This window comes from Chamaea fasciata, unplaced genomic scaffold (genome assembly GCF_029207755.1).
Source record: "Chamaea fasciata isolate MVZ Bird 193981 ecotype frontalis unplaced genomic scaffold, bChaFas1.0.hap1 SCAF_3, whole genome shotgun sequence".
Taxonomy (NCBI): Eukaryota; Metazoa; Chordata; class Aves; order Passeriformes; family Sylviidae; genus Chamaea; species Chamaea fasciata.
The window spans coordinates 58656513-58671902 of record NW_027094088.1 but is presented as its reverse complement, the minus strand read 5'-3'; the positions used below and the strand labels follow the sequence as shown (position 1 = coordinate 58671902).

Below are 15390 nucleotides of genomic sequence, written 5' to 3'. Positions count from 1 at the left end.
TCCCCTGTGACTTTGGAACAATGTTACGGAAATAGCTCTGCGAAATATTTCAAAAAATTAAAACCTGTTTTTTATTGAGGCTCTACACACTGAATCCTACACCACTGAAGTCAGAGCATTTATTTTCTATTGTTCCCAGTGTTAAGGCTACGTCTATGCCAACCAAAGCTATCATATAAAATCACATACACAACAGCCCAGCAGAGTACTGATTTTTGCTGCAAAATCCAGTCAATAAATCAAAGTGCAGTGACTATGCTGTTAGGTAAGGCAATTTGAGAAATAGAACTGCATTTCAATTATGAATATTAGTATTATTTACTATTATTTGTGATTAATTAGTGTTACAGAAACAAGCAGATGAAAGCTTGATGGATCTGCAGTGAAATCATGGTGAAGCTTGATCTGTGCGTGGAGGGTCCTTTTCATACCACCTCCCAAAGAGTGTTACAGTCAAAACTGGCTTTGATGTAGTATTCCGATTGATCAGACGTCCATCAGTTAGCACCTGGTTATGAAGAAGTAAAAGGAGCATCATCAAAGCAGTACTATTGTATGGCAAACACAAAATAATACATTCAGTAATGTTGATCTAGTTCAGAGAGCTCCAGTCTCAACTAGAGCTAACAGGAAATCTGAGAAAAACTACACTCCTGTCTTGAGGGAGATCTTGTTCTAGAGGATTTGAGGGAACAGGGCAGAAGAAAACTGGCAAAGTGGACTTACTGTATGAATACAACCAGGAAAACTAGGCAGAAATAAAGCTGCCTTGAACTCAAGGCAGAGGACAGAGGACACTGGTAACAACTAAGTTGCTCTTATAGTGGCTTTTTGACCACTGATGTCTGACAGATCACAAGGGTGTCCCTTTACCTCGAACTCCCCGGGGGCCAGCTGCACCCCGCTGTACAACACTTCTGGGAAGACGTAGCTGGTGCCAAACGTGCCGCTGAGGGAGAACATCTCAAACTTGGTCTGCGCTGTCTCCACAGGCTCTCCACATGTGCTGAGGTTTGTGCTGGGGCACTTGAGCAGACTGCAGATCTGTGGGGAGGAGGAGATAACAATGTATTTAGCAAGACACTAACACTGGTAAGAAAGCCTTGTGTCGTCAAAGCTAATGTGTGTCAGAACAGGTGACAGTCACCAAATTTTTCCATAATCCTCAGGTGACTTTTCAGTTGTAGCTTATTTTTTTTACCCCTTGATCTGATTGGGAGTATTCCAGACCTGCATTTCCTTAGTCTTATAATTTTATAAATAGATTGTCTCTGACATAAGTGCAGCCAGAGCACCTTATTTCATCTCTTAACCCCAATCCTGTCTCTTTCTCTAATTCTTTCCATCACCAATTGTCTCATTTGTAGGTTTCTTTCCCACAAGTCTTCGTAAGATGATTTTGTGAATGGAAATTTTAGGCAAATGAAACAAAGTCCTCCACATAGGTACAGTGTACAAGGGCACATCCAGGTCCTCTTACTGTTAATTGTACATGTTGCTAATGGTACTTCATTAGATGGCCTGGTAGTCCATGGTAAGTCTAAATTTGATGTTCCCTGTCCAAATCGTAGTTAATATAAGCCAAGGAGATGAAGTTAGCATCTTTTGTTACAGTTTCATGTTAGTTGTTGCAGCACATAGAGGAAAGTAGGAATCACTATGTTGTTTCCTTTTTGTCATGAGAGTTAATTATCTAGCTGATAAATTTTTATGGTCTTCATGAGGAAATATGAAATATGGCTAGCACTCCTCTGATTCAGGAAGGATTTGAAGGATGTTATCTGGTTGTGTTTAGAGGTGATGGAGTTCTACATGTCTGGTATTTGGGAACAGAAGCATATTTGCAAAAAATCAAAAGTAATATTGATCAGCAAATACTGTTTTGTGTTGAAATGCAAATAAGCAGAGAGATAAGGGATATGTTCTGAGGAAATGAAAAAATACTAAGGGAAAAAGGAAGAGTAGAAATTCCTGTATTATCTAGAACTTTCAATACTAGTGAGACTATCTGGCAACTTCCACAACCACTGAAATAAATTTTACAACCAAGCTCACCAAGAACTGAATTTACTCAGTCTTGTACCAGAGTCTGTGCCAGCTGATACAAAGAGGCCATGCTGACAGACAGAAGTAACTAAAAAAAAAGTATAATCTGCTGGCACAATAACTTAATTATGAAGGCAAAGGATATTTTCAAATGTGGCTTTAAGCAAATTCAACCAGGATGTAACTCACTCTCTTCCCAAATATTTGATATAAAGAGAGGAAGAAAGGATACTTCCACTAAAAGTCATAAGCCATTTAAGTAAGCTTCATTGCTATGATTTGGATAATGACAAAAAAATTAACTTCTCTGTGACCCTAACCTATTAGCATCTCATAAAGATAGCTATGATCAACTGATTTTTAACAGCAACTCTTTAATGAAGATACAGTGAGACCACATCTGGAGTACTGTGCCCAGGCTCCTCAGTACATGAAAAAAAAGGAGCTACTGGAGAGTGTCCAACTGAAGCCACAAAGATGATGAGGAGTCTGGAGTATCTCTCTTACAAGGAGAGACTGCAGGAGCTGGGCCTGTTAAGTCTAGAGAAGACTGAGAGGGTCTCATCAATACATACAAATATCTCAAAGGTGTGTACCAAGAAGATGGTGCCAGACTCTTTTGAGTGGTGCCCAGCAACAGGATGAGGAGCAATGGCCATAAAAACACAAAAAGTATCACCTCAACATGAGGAAGAACTTTTTTACATTTAGGGTGGCAGAGCATCAGAACAGGCTACCTAGCGAGGTCTTGGATTCTCCCTCTCTGGAGACACTCAAAACCCACACAGATTCATTTCTGTGTAATCTGTTCTAGGTGAGCTTGCCTTGGCAGGAAAATCGGGCTATGTGATCTTCAGATGTCCCTTGCAAACCTAACTATTCTGTGATTCTGTGATACAGAGGAAATTCAGAACACTTACTGCAGATATTCACAGAAGAGAACCTAAATTTAGCCAATATTGCACACTCCCAAAAATAGTGAGTGCACTCTGGGCATTTAAAAGAGGTTTATAGACCTCTCTAATGCTTTTGTTGGATTTGAAGGCAAATAGGCTTGGAAGTTTTAGCAATTCCTTTCCATTACTAACAAACAGGGCACTAGGACTCCAGCATAGAAGAGTCATTGTCTTCTCTTTTTTCACCACAGAGCTGAAGGTTTCTCCTTGTAAATAAGCTTCCTAAAGTAAGTAACCTCCTCCAAAGAATTACCTGCAGATAGTACTGTCCTTCAATAACATGAAGGCCATCAAAAGCACCCAGCACATAAACTTCATCATCTCTTTTCTCTGCCATCTTGTAACCCAAGTGACAGCAGAGGTCTTTTTGGCAGACAGTGAGATTTCCCCCAGGCTTAGTGAGCTCCATGAAAGTAAAGGGGTCTTCAAAGATGATTCCTGTGAATTCATGGTCATTCTGTGAGAATTTTTCAACACTCAAAGCATGTGAGTTCCAGCTGACAGCAGGTGGGTAGGCAGGAGAAAGACGAGGGTGTGCAGGTAGTTCAGCAATGAGGAGGTGACCATGCTCAGTTTTCATGTTGTAGGAGTATGTTCTGGCTCCAGCTGGTGCATAAATGCCACTCCCTGAGGAAAGCACAATCGTCAGTCCAAAAAGAATTTTAAAAATCATGTTGTCCTTCTAAGTGTCTCTACTGATAGTTTATCCACTATTCTACACAGATTTTAATCTGTGATTTTAATCTCATCAGGTGACCATTAGCAACTCAGTACACAGAGCTCATGCTTTGGCAAAGAATAGCATTTATTCCCTTAGATGAGGTCTGCTCAGTGTAGCCAAAGGCAGAGGATGTTTGGGTTTTTATATTACATTATGATTAGATTTATGACCTCCTCAGTTCTCTTTTCTCCTGTATGCAATAGAGTTGATAATTCCTTTTTCCTCAGGTGATTGACGTGAAAGGACCAGCTACTGACTGAGATGATCCAAAACACAACACAGGCAAGTATCACAGGCCTGTCCTGGTAAACAGGAGATACCAATTGTCCAGCCCCCTTTACACTGGCTGAGAACTCCTCCCTCATGGGTGATTCAGATCTGACCAGCACCAATCAACATAGGGAAATCAAAGGTCTGTTACACCCACCACTGCAGAAGCCCATCAGGCATTTCAAAAGAAAAGTCCTGAAACAATACTGTGGTTGCACAGCTCACTGAAGATACTGGTCTAACTGAAATACACTATTCCATAAGCTGAGCTCTAAAAAAATCAATGCTTTGTTCTAAAACGAAGATGTGGACTTCTTAGCAGTGTTACTACAACGGGCCTGAACATGTGTTTTTAATGGTTTTCTGTAACATAAAAATAAGTCTCTCATTTGACACAATAAATGTAGCCATATATTTGGCTTAGGAGTATATTTACAGTTCAACATTCAATCATAGACTTAGAAGTGGAGAGGAAAAGAGCCTTAAAAACCTCAAAAATTTCTATTCAGGTATAAGGGCAGTAATCTCCTACTTGTTTAGACCCATTAAAAGAAAAGAAAATCCTAAGAAGCTAGGGCAAAGAAAACACTACAAGTTTTGTTGTGTCTTCTATGAAAGCGACAGGAATGCGATCCATCAGCTTTAAAATTTGTTGACTAGACTCTTCACCTTCCAGATAAATACATTATATTCCTCTGCAAAATCACTTTGTAGAACAAGGAATAAGAGATTTGTGGTTATAAAGGTTTTTTCACAAAGTGAAAATTAAATTACCTGTCATTAATATGCTGGTGTTGTGAGTATTGGCAGCTAAGACATTGACACGCATGCCCATAGCCCAGGCAGAGTGAAACTCAATTGCAGTCAAAAAGGGCAGGAGATTCATCCAAGCTGTTGGGAAGAGCACGGTGTCCACCTGCATCTTGTCCACCAGGACCACGGCAGGCTCATAGAAAAGGATGTCAAAGCAAGTGAAAATGCCAAACTTCCCGAAAGGAGTCTCAAAGGTTACAACTTCTGCTTCTTTTGGATAATTAAACTGACTTTCTGCAAAGAGATTATGCTGTAGGGAGAGGAAAATAGAGAGACCAATTAGCGGCACTTACTAACCAGATGTCTTGGAGTCATTCCTTAAAGCTGTGCAGAATGACCAGAGAAAATTTTTGACCTGTGTTGGAAGCCCTCACAGGTAGGAAATCAGGGTAAAATTGTAAGATCATCATACTCAAAATATGGAGCACATATTACATATTGTCCTAGCATCTAGCTAGGAAAGCAGCCAGCTGCCTTCAGGTCTGTTGGTGTCATCTGCATAAGAATAATCTCTCCACTCCCTACACCTAGTTTATACTACTGGTGACCCAAATGCAACCAGAAGAGGAATAGTAATGTAAGAGAAGCATGGGCGATCTGGTGCCAAGAGACAAAATTGGTGACCTTGGTGTTCAGACGCCCAGACGCACTGGAAGTACAGAGCACCAGCATGAAGCACAAGACAGTATTTGGGACACTGCAGAGTAGCAAACAAAGGCTGTGCTGATGGGGGAAAGGCAGATCATCTTAGCCAACAGAAGAACCTGAATTTTGTGACACTCTCAGCTTTCCAACATTTTCTTTCTTCCTTTGCATACATATTTATTAAGAGTTCTTTATTAATGTCCATGTGGTCTGAAAGTAAATATGGACACCAAGCCAGAAAAGAAGTTCAAGTTTACTTAACCTGTAATTCAGCATGTGGGCCATGGCAGCCTGGGGGACAGACTTGCAATATCAGTGTTTCACTCACCCAGTTTGCTCACAAATAGATATCTTGGCATTGTCCCTAAACAACCAGATGAAATACTGAGCCTAAAGTGTATCAAATAAACTGACTTCAGTCTGCCCGCATTGGCACGATATCTGCCACACGATTCATAAACAGCTTTGACGGAACTTGCAGGTAGGCACATAATACTGAAAGAGGAACTTCCATTGGGTGCAAATGCTTCAATATCCTTATCTCTTTTTACACCCATCTTAGGTCCATTGTTTTGTCCAAATAATTCCCATTGTGCAAAAACTGTGCCAAAACAGCATCAGAAAAAAAAGTCCTGCCTCTCTGAAATCAGACTGCTCATCTATGATAAAACAGAGGTGAACATTGAAATTCTGGAATTTGAAGTAGTAGTTTGGTGAAAAGTTGGCACTGAAAACTGAAGCTGCTCAAGCAGCAGAATTTACAGGGTTAATGAACTAAGGAAGTCAACCAAAAGCATATGCCACTAAATTCACCAGAGCAATCATTTTTCATTCCAGCCTGTTTTGAGAAACATGGCAGCAAATGCAAATTTGGCATCCATGCTTCATAGCATGAGAGATATTCTTTCAAATTATAAAGAAAAGCAAACTCTGCCAGTGGACAATGACTGGCATCTAATTCGCTTCCCAAATTGAGACATTTTGGAAGTAGTGGAAAATTAGTTCCTATCTCTCCAAGGTCACTTTACCTTGTGGTAACGAGCCACCAGTTTCCCCTGTGTGTCAAAGACGACATCTGTATTGTACTGGTAGCGACCATCCCTGGGGCAGTTGGGATCACTGGAGTCACATGGCTTCTTGTCCCCGATGTTTGCAACCACATAGATGGAGTTATTTCTGGCCATGCAGCTGAGTCGTTCCTGCACTGGTGCTGGACCAAATCTAATGTATTTTGGGGAAGAAAAAAAAAACCAAAACGGGTGCTGTCAGTGGTGCCCATTTCTGGAGTGCTTGAGGTCACACCAGCAGCATCTCCAACCCTGCAGCCATGGCAGGGTAGGCAGATACACAGAGTTGCTGCAGTGCTTCCTCAGATTGCTTCCTGCACCTTGGGGTAAGCCCTGGAGACCTCCCATTGGCCTCTGCAGGGACATGTCTGCCAGTCCCCTTCAGCACCTGGAACATGCTCTGCAGTAAACGGATAATCCTCGGCTTGGGAGAGGGCAGGAAAGCAACCTTTGGGCAGAGGAAGACACTAGCTTGGTGCCACACAAGCAAATATTTCAGCATCAGGCACGCTGGCACCTGAGGACTGCAGCTCTGGGGCATTAACACACTAAGCAGAGTTGAGCTGTGGGATAGTGCAGATGATATGGTCAAGGCAAGCCAGTAATTCATTTCCTCCCATGGACAGGAACACATAGACCTGTGACCATGGCATGAAGAGCAGTGGGCTATTAATTTCAGATATGACAGGGTGCATGTGCCAGAAACTGGCAGCACCTCTGAAGCACCCATACCAGACCATAAAGAGAGCAGCCACCCCCCCTTTGCAGTTTGGCAATGCCTACGGCTTTGCAAGGTGCATATGAGCTACACAAGGAGGACCTCCATGCAAGGTACACATGCAGCACAAGGAATAAGGCATGCCAGACACTGATGGCACGTGTTATATTCCCAAACGCAGCTAGTGAAACCCCTGATTTAGAACAGTGAGAAGGCACACAGATCACCTCTGCTAAACCCGTGTGATGCACTAGAATAAGGACCTGCTTAGACACACTGCCACCCCACACTCCACCTTCAATGAAAGACTGTATATTTTACCTACATGTATCTCAGCAAAAAGTTGCACATCCTGCGCTACTCCCTACTGTGACTTCTTGGAAGCATTGAATTACTATATCCTCACAAATATAATGACCTGCTCCTCAACAAGCAGGTGCAGAAAGCTGTGGCAAAAAGGGCAGACCACAGCTGTAATTCCATGGCTCAACACTTACTGCTTGCTGTAGGAGTCTAAAGTCCAGTGCTCAGCTATAGCTTAGTTTGTCATTGCTGAAACATGCTGCTTGAAGGACAGATCATGTTCTACAGCACAGCGACTCTAGCAATGCAGATTTTATCTTACCTTAATTGTGGAAATTGAAGATTAAAAGTTCCTGGGTTTCTTTATCATTTACAAATTTGGACTTTAACTACTGACCTCATCACCTCTCATTATCTGCTCAGAGACTACATCTTGGCTGTCCACAAAAATGGTTTGTGTGCTTTTGTTTAACATGTCATTTGTAAAAGACAAATCAAAAAAACCAAATAAATACTAGTGTTAATAATTTACGTTCAGTTCTATTCAAAACAGTGTGGAAAACTGAAGGCAGAATGAGAAGCAGGATATTCCGGCATCAAAAAACAACATTTCCTCAACTTCTAGTAATCCAAATTCCATATGTAGTTTGAATTCCTCCTTAAAATGTCTAATAAAAAAAAAAAAAACTTAATGTTTCACTTATCAATTAGTCATGGACATGCTATATATTTAACCATCTTACTACCTTTATACTCAATTTAAATTAAAACTTACATCAGAGTAATTAGCAGCAGTTCTTAGTCATTCAGTGTGAGCTGCTCAAGACTCTGTGAGATAATAGGTTGAAATCAACTAAACCACTGCAGAAGAAATCACCTTGAGGGGTCAGTGCAGGGAATCCAGTTCACCACTGGATCAGGGATATCCTCCAGGTAGGGGTAGATGGATTCCCTGGTGAATCGCCAGCCATAGATGCCGTCTTCAGGAGTCACAATGATGTGGGCACCCTGTCACAACAGGCTCCGTTTAAAGGTCACCCATCAACAGACAACCAGGAGGGTCAGCAGGAGCAGAAAACACTGATGGACAATCCTCACGGTACCCCTCGTACCTGCTGGGCGGCTTCCTTGACGGCCTCTTCCAAGACATCCATGTTTTTGTTCATCAGGGCCAAAGCCTCGCTGGGAGAAACGGGCTCATCTGTGAGGTCTGGCAGGATGACGGCATGCTCGTAGACGGCTGCCATGAAGGTGTCGGAGGCAAGGGCCTGAAGGGCTGACACTGCAAACACCACAGCGGGCAGGAGAGCCTGGAAAGGGAGCATGGCTGCTGCCTCCCAACTCCTAGAGTGCTCTGGACAAACAGTGACAAAGGAATATGCACAGAAAGGAGAAGGGGACAAAGTTAATTTTGAAAGAGGGAGGAATGAACTGCAGGTAAATTAAAGCACTACCTTGGAACCAAGCATGACATATAAGTATTCCAGTACACAGTAAGGATGTCACAACTGAACAAACCTGGGCAATGCCAAGACTAATGAGGACAGTAAAAGCATAAGTTATTAAAAACATATCTAAAAAGAACAGTCCAATTTTTGTTATACTTTTCTCTGTCACTGATTGCAGCAAGACTTCTTCTATCTGTGTGGGCTCAGCTCTGATACCCAGGTGAATATTGTCACCCATGGAGCTAGTCTCCTGTGAATTCTCAGTGGAAGAACGCTGGGTCTTACAAACTTCTTTATTCTAGTATCTTCATATTACTCAAATCCTGTGCCATGTGTCAGTATGTGTAGCTTGCTTCTTAGTTTCTTTAAATCAAAGAAATTGCAAGAGCATCTCACTGTACACAGATGTCATGCACCCAACATGCCAGCAACAGAACTGTCTCCTGAGTTTATCTACCTCTCCCAGTCACTCCTGTTTAGCTGGCCATTACTTTCCAACAGCCTTCCACTACAAAATAGGAATCAAAACAGAATTTGTCATCTGAAATAAGGCATGTAAGTACCTCATTGTCTGGCTCTCACTAGCCTGAAGCAAAAGAGCAGGCTATTTCACCAGGTGCAGTAGCATGCCTGTTCCTCTGCACACCTTTCTCTCCCCAGGAATCTGCTGTGTATTGAGAGGCCTTCACTTTTCATCTTCAGCTCGTTTCAAATCCATCTGTTGCTATGATATTTTCCATTACTAACTTTCTAGTATTTGCAGTGTTCTCATTGGAAAAAGGCTGTCCAAGCAGTGGGAAGCAGAACAGGCTGCCTGCTTTCAGCTACAGCAGACTGTCACTGCGCAGCTGGTTCAGAAAAGACAGACCTGCGGATGAATGCAGATAGCACAGAGTTCTCTCAGAGAGTAGTGCTGACCGAGGGTTTCAGTCTTTAGGAACTTGGAATTTTATCTGCTGATGTTCACCCCTAAGTACTTCTCTACTAAAATTACTAGATCCAGCGTGCTCATTCAGTAGCCTTTTAATTACAAGCCTTTTAAAGGCTGCAGTAGAGATTTCAGTGATGCTTGAACTGATGTAGCTTTGAAGCCTTCCTCCCTCTCTGCCTTGCTTTTTTTACCAAATGAAATACAGGTTGAGTCACATTAAGTACCATCAGAAAACAGTGTGAAGGAGGAAGTAGCAAATGCTCCCTCGTTTAGCAATACTGAGGACATCAGCCAGAAAGGTGACTGCCCCGGCAGGGCTGAACAGAAATATTTACAAATGCAATGCAAGGGGAATGCCCAGCAGAATTCAAGCCTCACGGGCCGGACAAGGTGCAGTGGAGCTTTATCCCAGTTTGCCTCTGTACCAACAGGCACCGCTCCCTGTTTCCTGCGGAGCTGGGAGCTCGCCCAGGAGCAAGGAACTGACACCAGTTAAACAAACAAATCCGAGGAATAAACTAAAGAAAACTGCAGTGGTCCGGGCTATACACGGCTGCGGAACATGTAAAGGGAAACTTTATCTAGAGATCCGCCTACTTTCCACATTTCTCTCCTCCCAATCCACTCTTCCCACCCCTGTACTGCCCCCGCCCCGTCTCTGCTACTGCCTGATGCTGGGGGCTACCTGGGGGCTTACTTTGTGAAGCAGGATGCAATTTGGTGTTAAATCAGCTTAGCTGTGGAGGGAGTCTGTCGTCAGACGTGGTCCGGCTTCTTTTCGTGTGCTTAGGGAGAGCGTGAAGGACACTAGTGCGCAGTCCAAGGGTTAAGCTTGCCTGGAGAAGCTGTGTGAGAGGTCACTCCGGCAGCCACGCAATCACTGCCAAGCACTGAGTACATGTGAGCAGGAGTCAGGAAGTCAGAAGGCGCTCATTACTGGCAACAGCACGGTGTTGTCTTACTTATGCCTAAACAGGACAGACACCTTCTACCGGGACACAGAAATTTAAAGATACAGTGCTTTTCCTCCCCCAAAACTAGAATGTTTCCCATTGCTTCTTCTGTATGAATTGTAGAGGGATTCAGTTTGATACTTTCACAGACTACAGTCTTATTTTTAAAACATTCCCTTGTTAAAAAGAACCAATGTATTTTGTCTCTTACGAGTCTCTATGTTTGTAATGGTGTTGCTCAGATTACACGTAAACAATGTTTGTGCGTCAAAACAAGCCTGCAGAACAAACAACAGAATCAGGCACACATAGGAATCTTAGCAAACACAAAGCAATTCAGTCCACTCACATAAGAAGTACAGACTGCAGGGCCCACATCCACACACGTGCCAGCATGTCCCACTGCTCCAGCTGTTCACTCCCCTTACCCAACACCTGCCGGCACAGTCCCGACTTTCCCTCACACTGGTAGGACGAACCATTCCATGGGAAGACAGACATGCTCCTGAGAAGTTGCTTGGTTTGAGCATTTGTGCTACTAACAGTGATCAACAATTCTGTGCTAGGGAGATTTTCCACATCCCAAAAATGTGGCCAGACAGATTAAAGTGGACTCCTCCCTCATGAACTACCTATCCTGGTATGATAACACATTGCAGTGTGCTGAGCTGACCACTGATGTCTGACAGATCACAAGGGTGTCCCTTTACCTCGAACTCCCCGGGGGCAGCTGCACCCTGCTGTACAACACTTCTGAGAAGACATAGCTGGTGCCAAACCTGCTGCTGAGGGAGAACATCTCAAACTTGGTCTGAGCCGTCTCCATGGGCTCCCCACATGTGCTCAGGTGGGCAGACTGCAGATCTGTAGGGAGGAGAAAGGCAAAACACCTAAGCTTTCAGCAACCACGAGCTTGATTTGACAGCAAGAAAAGCTGTCATGGTGAAAAAATGATCCAATACATCTATATATTTATTTATTACAGACTCTGTATAGTTCTCTATATATTTCTATGTATATAGAAATTATTTGTAGCACACTAAAAAAAAAAGCCTAGCAGCTAAATTTTGAAGAAACAATACACTTACAAGCCAGGTGAATACAAATGATATATCCATATTCCGTTTCCTTATTTTGTTAGATAACCAGATGGTAGATAATCACATCAGCACATCGGTACAAACCACCGAGCAGAAAACAGCTCTCCTGTAACAAGAACATCCCTCTGAAGACAAGGAGAGTCATACATTCTTCTGTCCTTTTCGTATACATATACAGAAACCTGCTTAGAATCATAAGGTTAGAAATGACCTTTAAGATCATCAAGTCCAACCATCACTCACAACTGCTAAACCAACTACTAAAACACGTCCCTAAGCACCACATCTACAGATTCTTTATATGCCTTCAGGGATGGTAACTGAATGACTTCCCTGGGCAGCCTGTTCCATTGCTTGACAATCCTTTCAGTGAAGATATTTTTCCTTGTAACCAATCTAAACCTCCCCTGGAACAACCTGAGGCCACTTCCTCATGTCCTGTCATTTGGGAGAAGTGATTGACCTGACTTCCACCTCAACACAGCCTCCTTTCAAGTAGTTGCAGGGAGCAATAAAGTCTTCCCTCAGCAACAAATCCTGACAAACCTACAACCTGTAAACCCAGAGAACAACTTCTGCAAGATGTGTTGTAGATGCACAATCAGCACAGAGAAGCATACATACTTATCTTGTCATGTGCTTGCCAAAACTGTTGGGTAACCTCACCTCACCTTCAAGGGTACCACAGCATAGGGTCAACCCAAGGTCTACACTTCCATCATTTATATCACAGCAAAGCAAATTAACACCCTGAATTAAGTCAAAATGCATCATGAAGAAAAAAAATGGGGTTTTCGGTGGGGGGGCTAAAAAATGCCTGGTCTTAAATGTCCCAAATAAAAAAAGAAAAAAAGGCAAACAAAGAGAGTATTGCAGCTTCCCACTGCTCAAATAAGAGCAGAAAACTCTTACCTGCAAATAATACTGCCCTTCAACAAAGGCACCCAGCACATAAATTTCGTCTTGGTGCTTCCCTACTATCTTGTAACTCAGATGGCAACAGAGGTCCTTCTGGCAAATGGCTCGATTTCCCTCAGATTCAATGAGTTCCATGAAGGAGAAGAGATCATGGTAAATCACCCCACTGAAAGAGTGTTTGTTTGATGGAAGCTATGTGATCTGGCTGGCATACAATGTCCAGTCAACAGCAGCAGGATAGTCAGGAGAGAGATGTGGGTGTGAACTCAGTTCTATTACCAAAAGGTGACCATTATCCATTTCAGTATTGTAGTAATATGCTCTTGGACCATCTGGGGCATTAATACAACTCCCTGCAAACACATAATACCAGAAATTTTCTAATCTGAAAGCAAATATATGAGACAGGTAAGCAGTAGTCACTAATTATATATGTGCAAAACTTAATTCTAACATTTACTAGATTGTTTTGAAACTAAATTGAGCCTTCATAGACTACAATTTTAACCTAATGGTTTTTGCCATCAATGGAAAGTAGATCAAACTCTGATGTTTTATGTGTTGCAAATGACAAGATTCGTGTCCTGATTATATATGATTGAAGTGGCCAAAGTTAAACTGCATTAGAAATCAGTAATTCTGATTAAAATGGGTGGTAACACTGTCCAATCTAAAAGTTCTGTAAGGAAAAGATATTATCAAAATTCACATCTTTATGCAAGTGCTTTACATAAACAGGGAAATCTTTAAAGCTCAGAGTAAAACCTATTAATAAAGAATATGAGTTGTAAGACATGGGGTCATCAACAACTGAGAACTAAAGAAATGGCTCTCATCTCCTTTTATTTGGATGGCAAAATTTAAAGCTACATTTTAGCAGTAAGTTTCTCTCAATTCTGCAAACACATGCACACAAAATTTGTGCCTGACTTCTAACATCTGCTCAGGAAAAAAATACAGTGAAAACAAAGCCTACAAAGAAAATGTGACGCACAAGGTCTCCAGCCCAGGAGTACTATTTGCAGAACTTACAAGAACATTTCTCAGAGTTAAGAGTTCCATCTAGTGGAGAAAATGAAGTTTGGGTCTTTACATGGCCAAAACACCAGTAAAACACCAGGGTCAGAAGATGAAGGATAACACTCATAAACTCCCAAGACTGATTATTTAACAAAGAATAGAGGTGTTGTAATCAACTTAAGAATTTCCAGGTTCTTACATAGCACATTTTTATTTCCTATATATCAAGAACTTTACAAGTTCTCAGGTCCTAGTCCTGTTGACATGAGTATGAATGCTTAAAGCTGATGGGAATTTCTGCTCAGGTCAGCTGCACTACACAGATACAAATGTTGCCCATGAGAATGAGGATCAATTAGAGTACTCTCACAGTATCTATCCTATCTAAAGCGGAGTTGTGCGTATTTGCTGAAAGGAAGTTGACCCCCATTTTCATGGCCCACGCTGAGTGAAACTGAACGGCTGACAACAGTGGAAGGGTGTTCACCCAAGCAGTAGGAAACAGAAGGGAAGTCAACGCTGTGTTGCAGCCAAAGAAACGCATCACCTGTCAGACTTGTGAGTCAGCCAGGCTGTAGTGACAGAGCTTAAGGCAAGTCAGGGTCCCAGTGGAAAAACAACTTCGGGGAATCTCAGCAGAGACCAGCACTGCCCAAACCTAAGGGCAAGGCATGGCTGTGGAAGGCAGGCAGGCAGATGATCTTGAGCTCAGTGCTGTCACACAGGCTCCTGCTCTGGGCTGCCCCGCTCCAGCCAATTGTAGTCTGGCTATACCTGGCACAGTCTCTGCCCATCACAGCTTCTACAGCTATGTCAGTAGTGGCAGGTTGGTAATTAGACCTGCCACTGCATGAGACAAGCACAGCACTAACCAGGGGGGTGGCTTAGCTTCCCACAGAAGCCCTGACTGCTCTCTCACAGGGGTTGGTTAAGCCTGTCTAGTTTCTACTGGTGATCTGGTAAAGTGCACACATTGCAGGGCAGCTCAATTATTTCAGTGACATTTGTGCTCTTTTTGGTTTTCTGGACCTTCTCAAGTCCTAACAGCACACATCAGGTAAGTGAACAAATTGCACAAAATCAGCCAATTAAATCTCACGTCTACAGATCGGTATCTTGCATCCAACTCTAGTCCTCTCAGCTTCCTCTCACCTGGCTCATCATCAGCACTGGCATGGTCAGCGTAAGTTGAGGTGTACATTCCTGGTTTCAGTAAAGTCTAACATCTGATACAAAAAGGAAAGGAAGCTATTAACAAGATGTTCCATGGGGAAGCCTGCCATTTTGTATCCAGAAGTTTCACAGCAGTTGTTCTTTCTAGTCCAAAAGAGGTCTGGCAGGGAAATAAGAATTTCTTAGGTAAAATCCAGGAACTTTTCACAAAGTTGGAAAGTTGCTAGGACTAGTTGCTAGTTGATTGGAGGTTGCTAGGACATACCAATTTTCTTATTGATGGGAAAAAAGCTACCACAGAGAACCCC

The 15390-nt window shown here is 42.6% G+C and overlaps 1 protein-coding gene across 4 annotated transcripts; it reads right to left on the bottom strand.

Moving 5' to 3' along the window:
- Positions 1 to 105: 105 nt before the first annotated feature.
- Positions 106 to 11578, bottom strand: LOC136286972 (pantetheinase-like). Of its 4 annotated transcripts, XM_066179159.1 has the most exons (9): positions 11221 to 11578; positions 10616 to 10763; positions 8652 to 8893; positions 8417 to 8547; positions 6480 to 6672; positions 4768 to 5056; positions 3256 to 3629; positions 874 to 1044; positions 106 to 508 (listed from the first exon to the last, which is right to left on the bottom strand). In XM_066179159.1, the coding sequence occupies exons 3-9, from the start codon at positions 8862 to 8864 to the stop codon at positions 389 to 391; spliced, it is 1491 nt and encodes a 496-aa protein (XP_066035256.1). In that variant the 5' UTR covers positions 8865 to 8893; positions 10616 to 10763; positions 11221 to 11578; the 3' UTR covers positions 106 to 388. The 4 variants fall into 4 exon arrangements, with proteins under 4 accessions (XP_066035256.1, XP_066035255.1, XP_066035257.1 ...); XM_066179158.1 differs by having other exon boundaries at positions 10616 to 11578; XM_066179160.1 differs by lacking the exon at positions 10616 to 10763.
- Positions 11579 to 15390: the final 3812 nt, after the last annotated feature.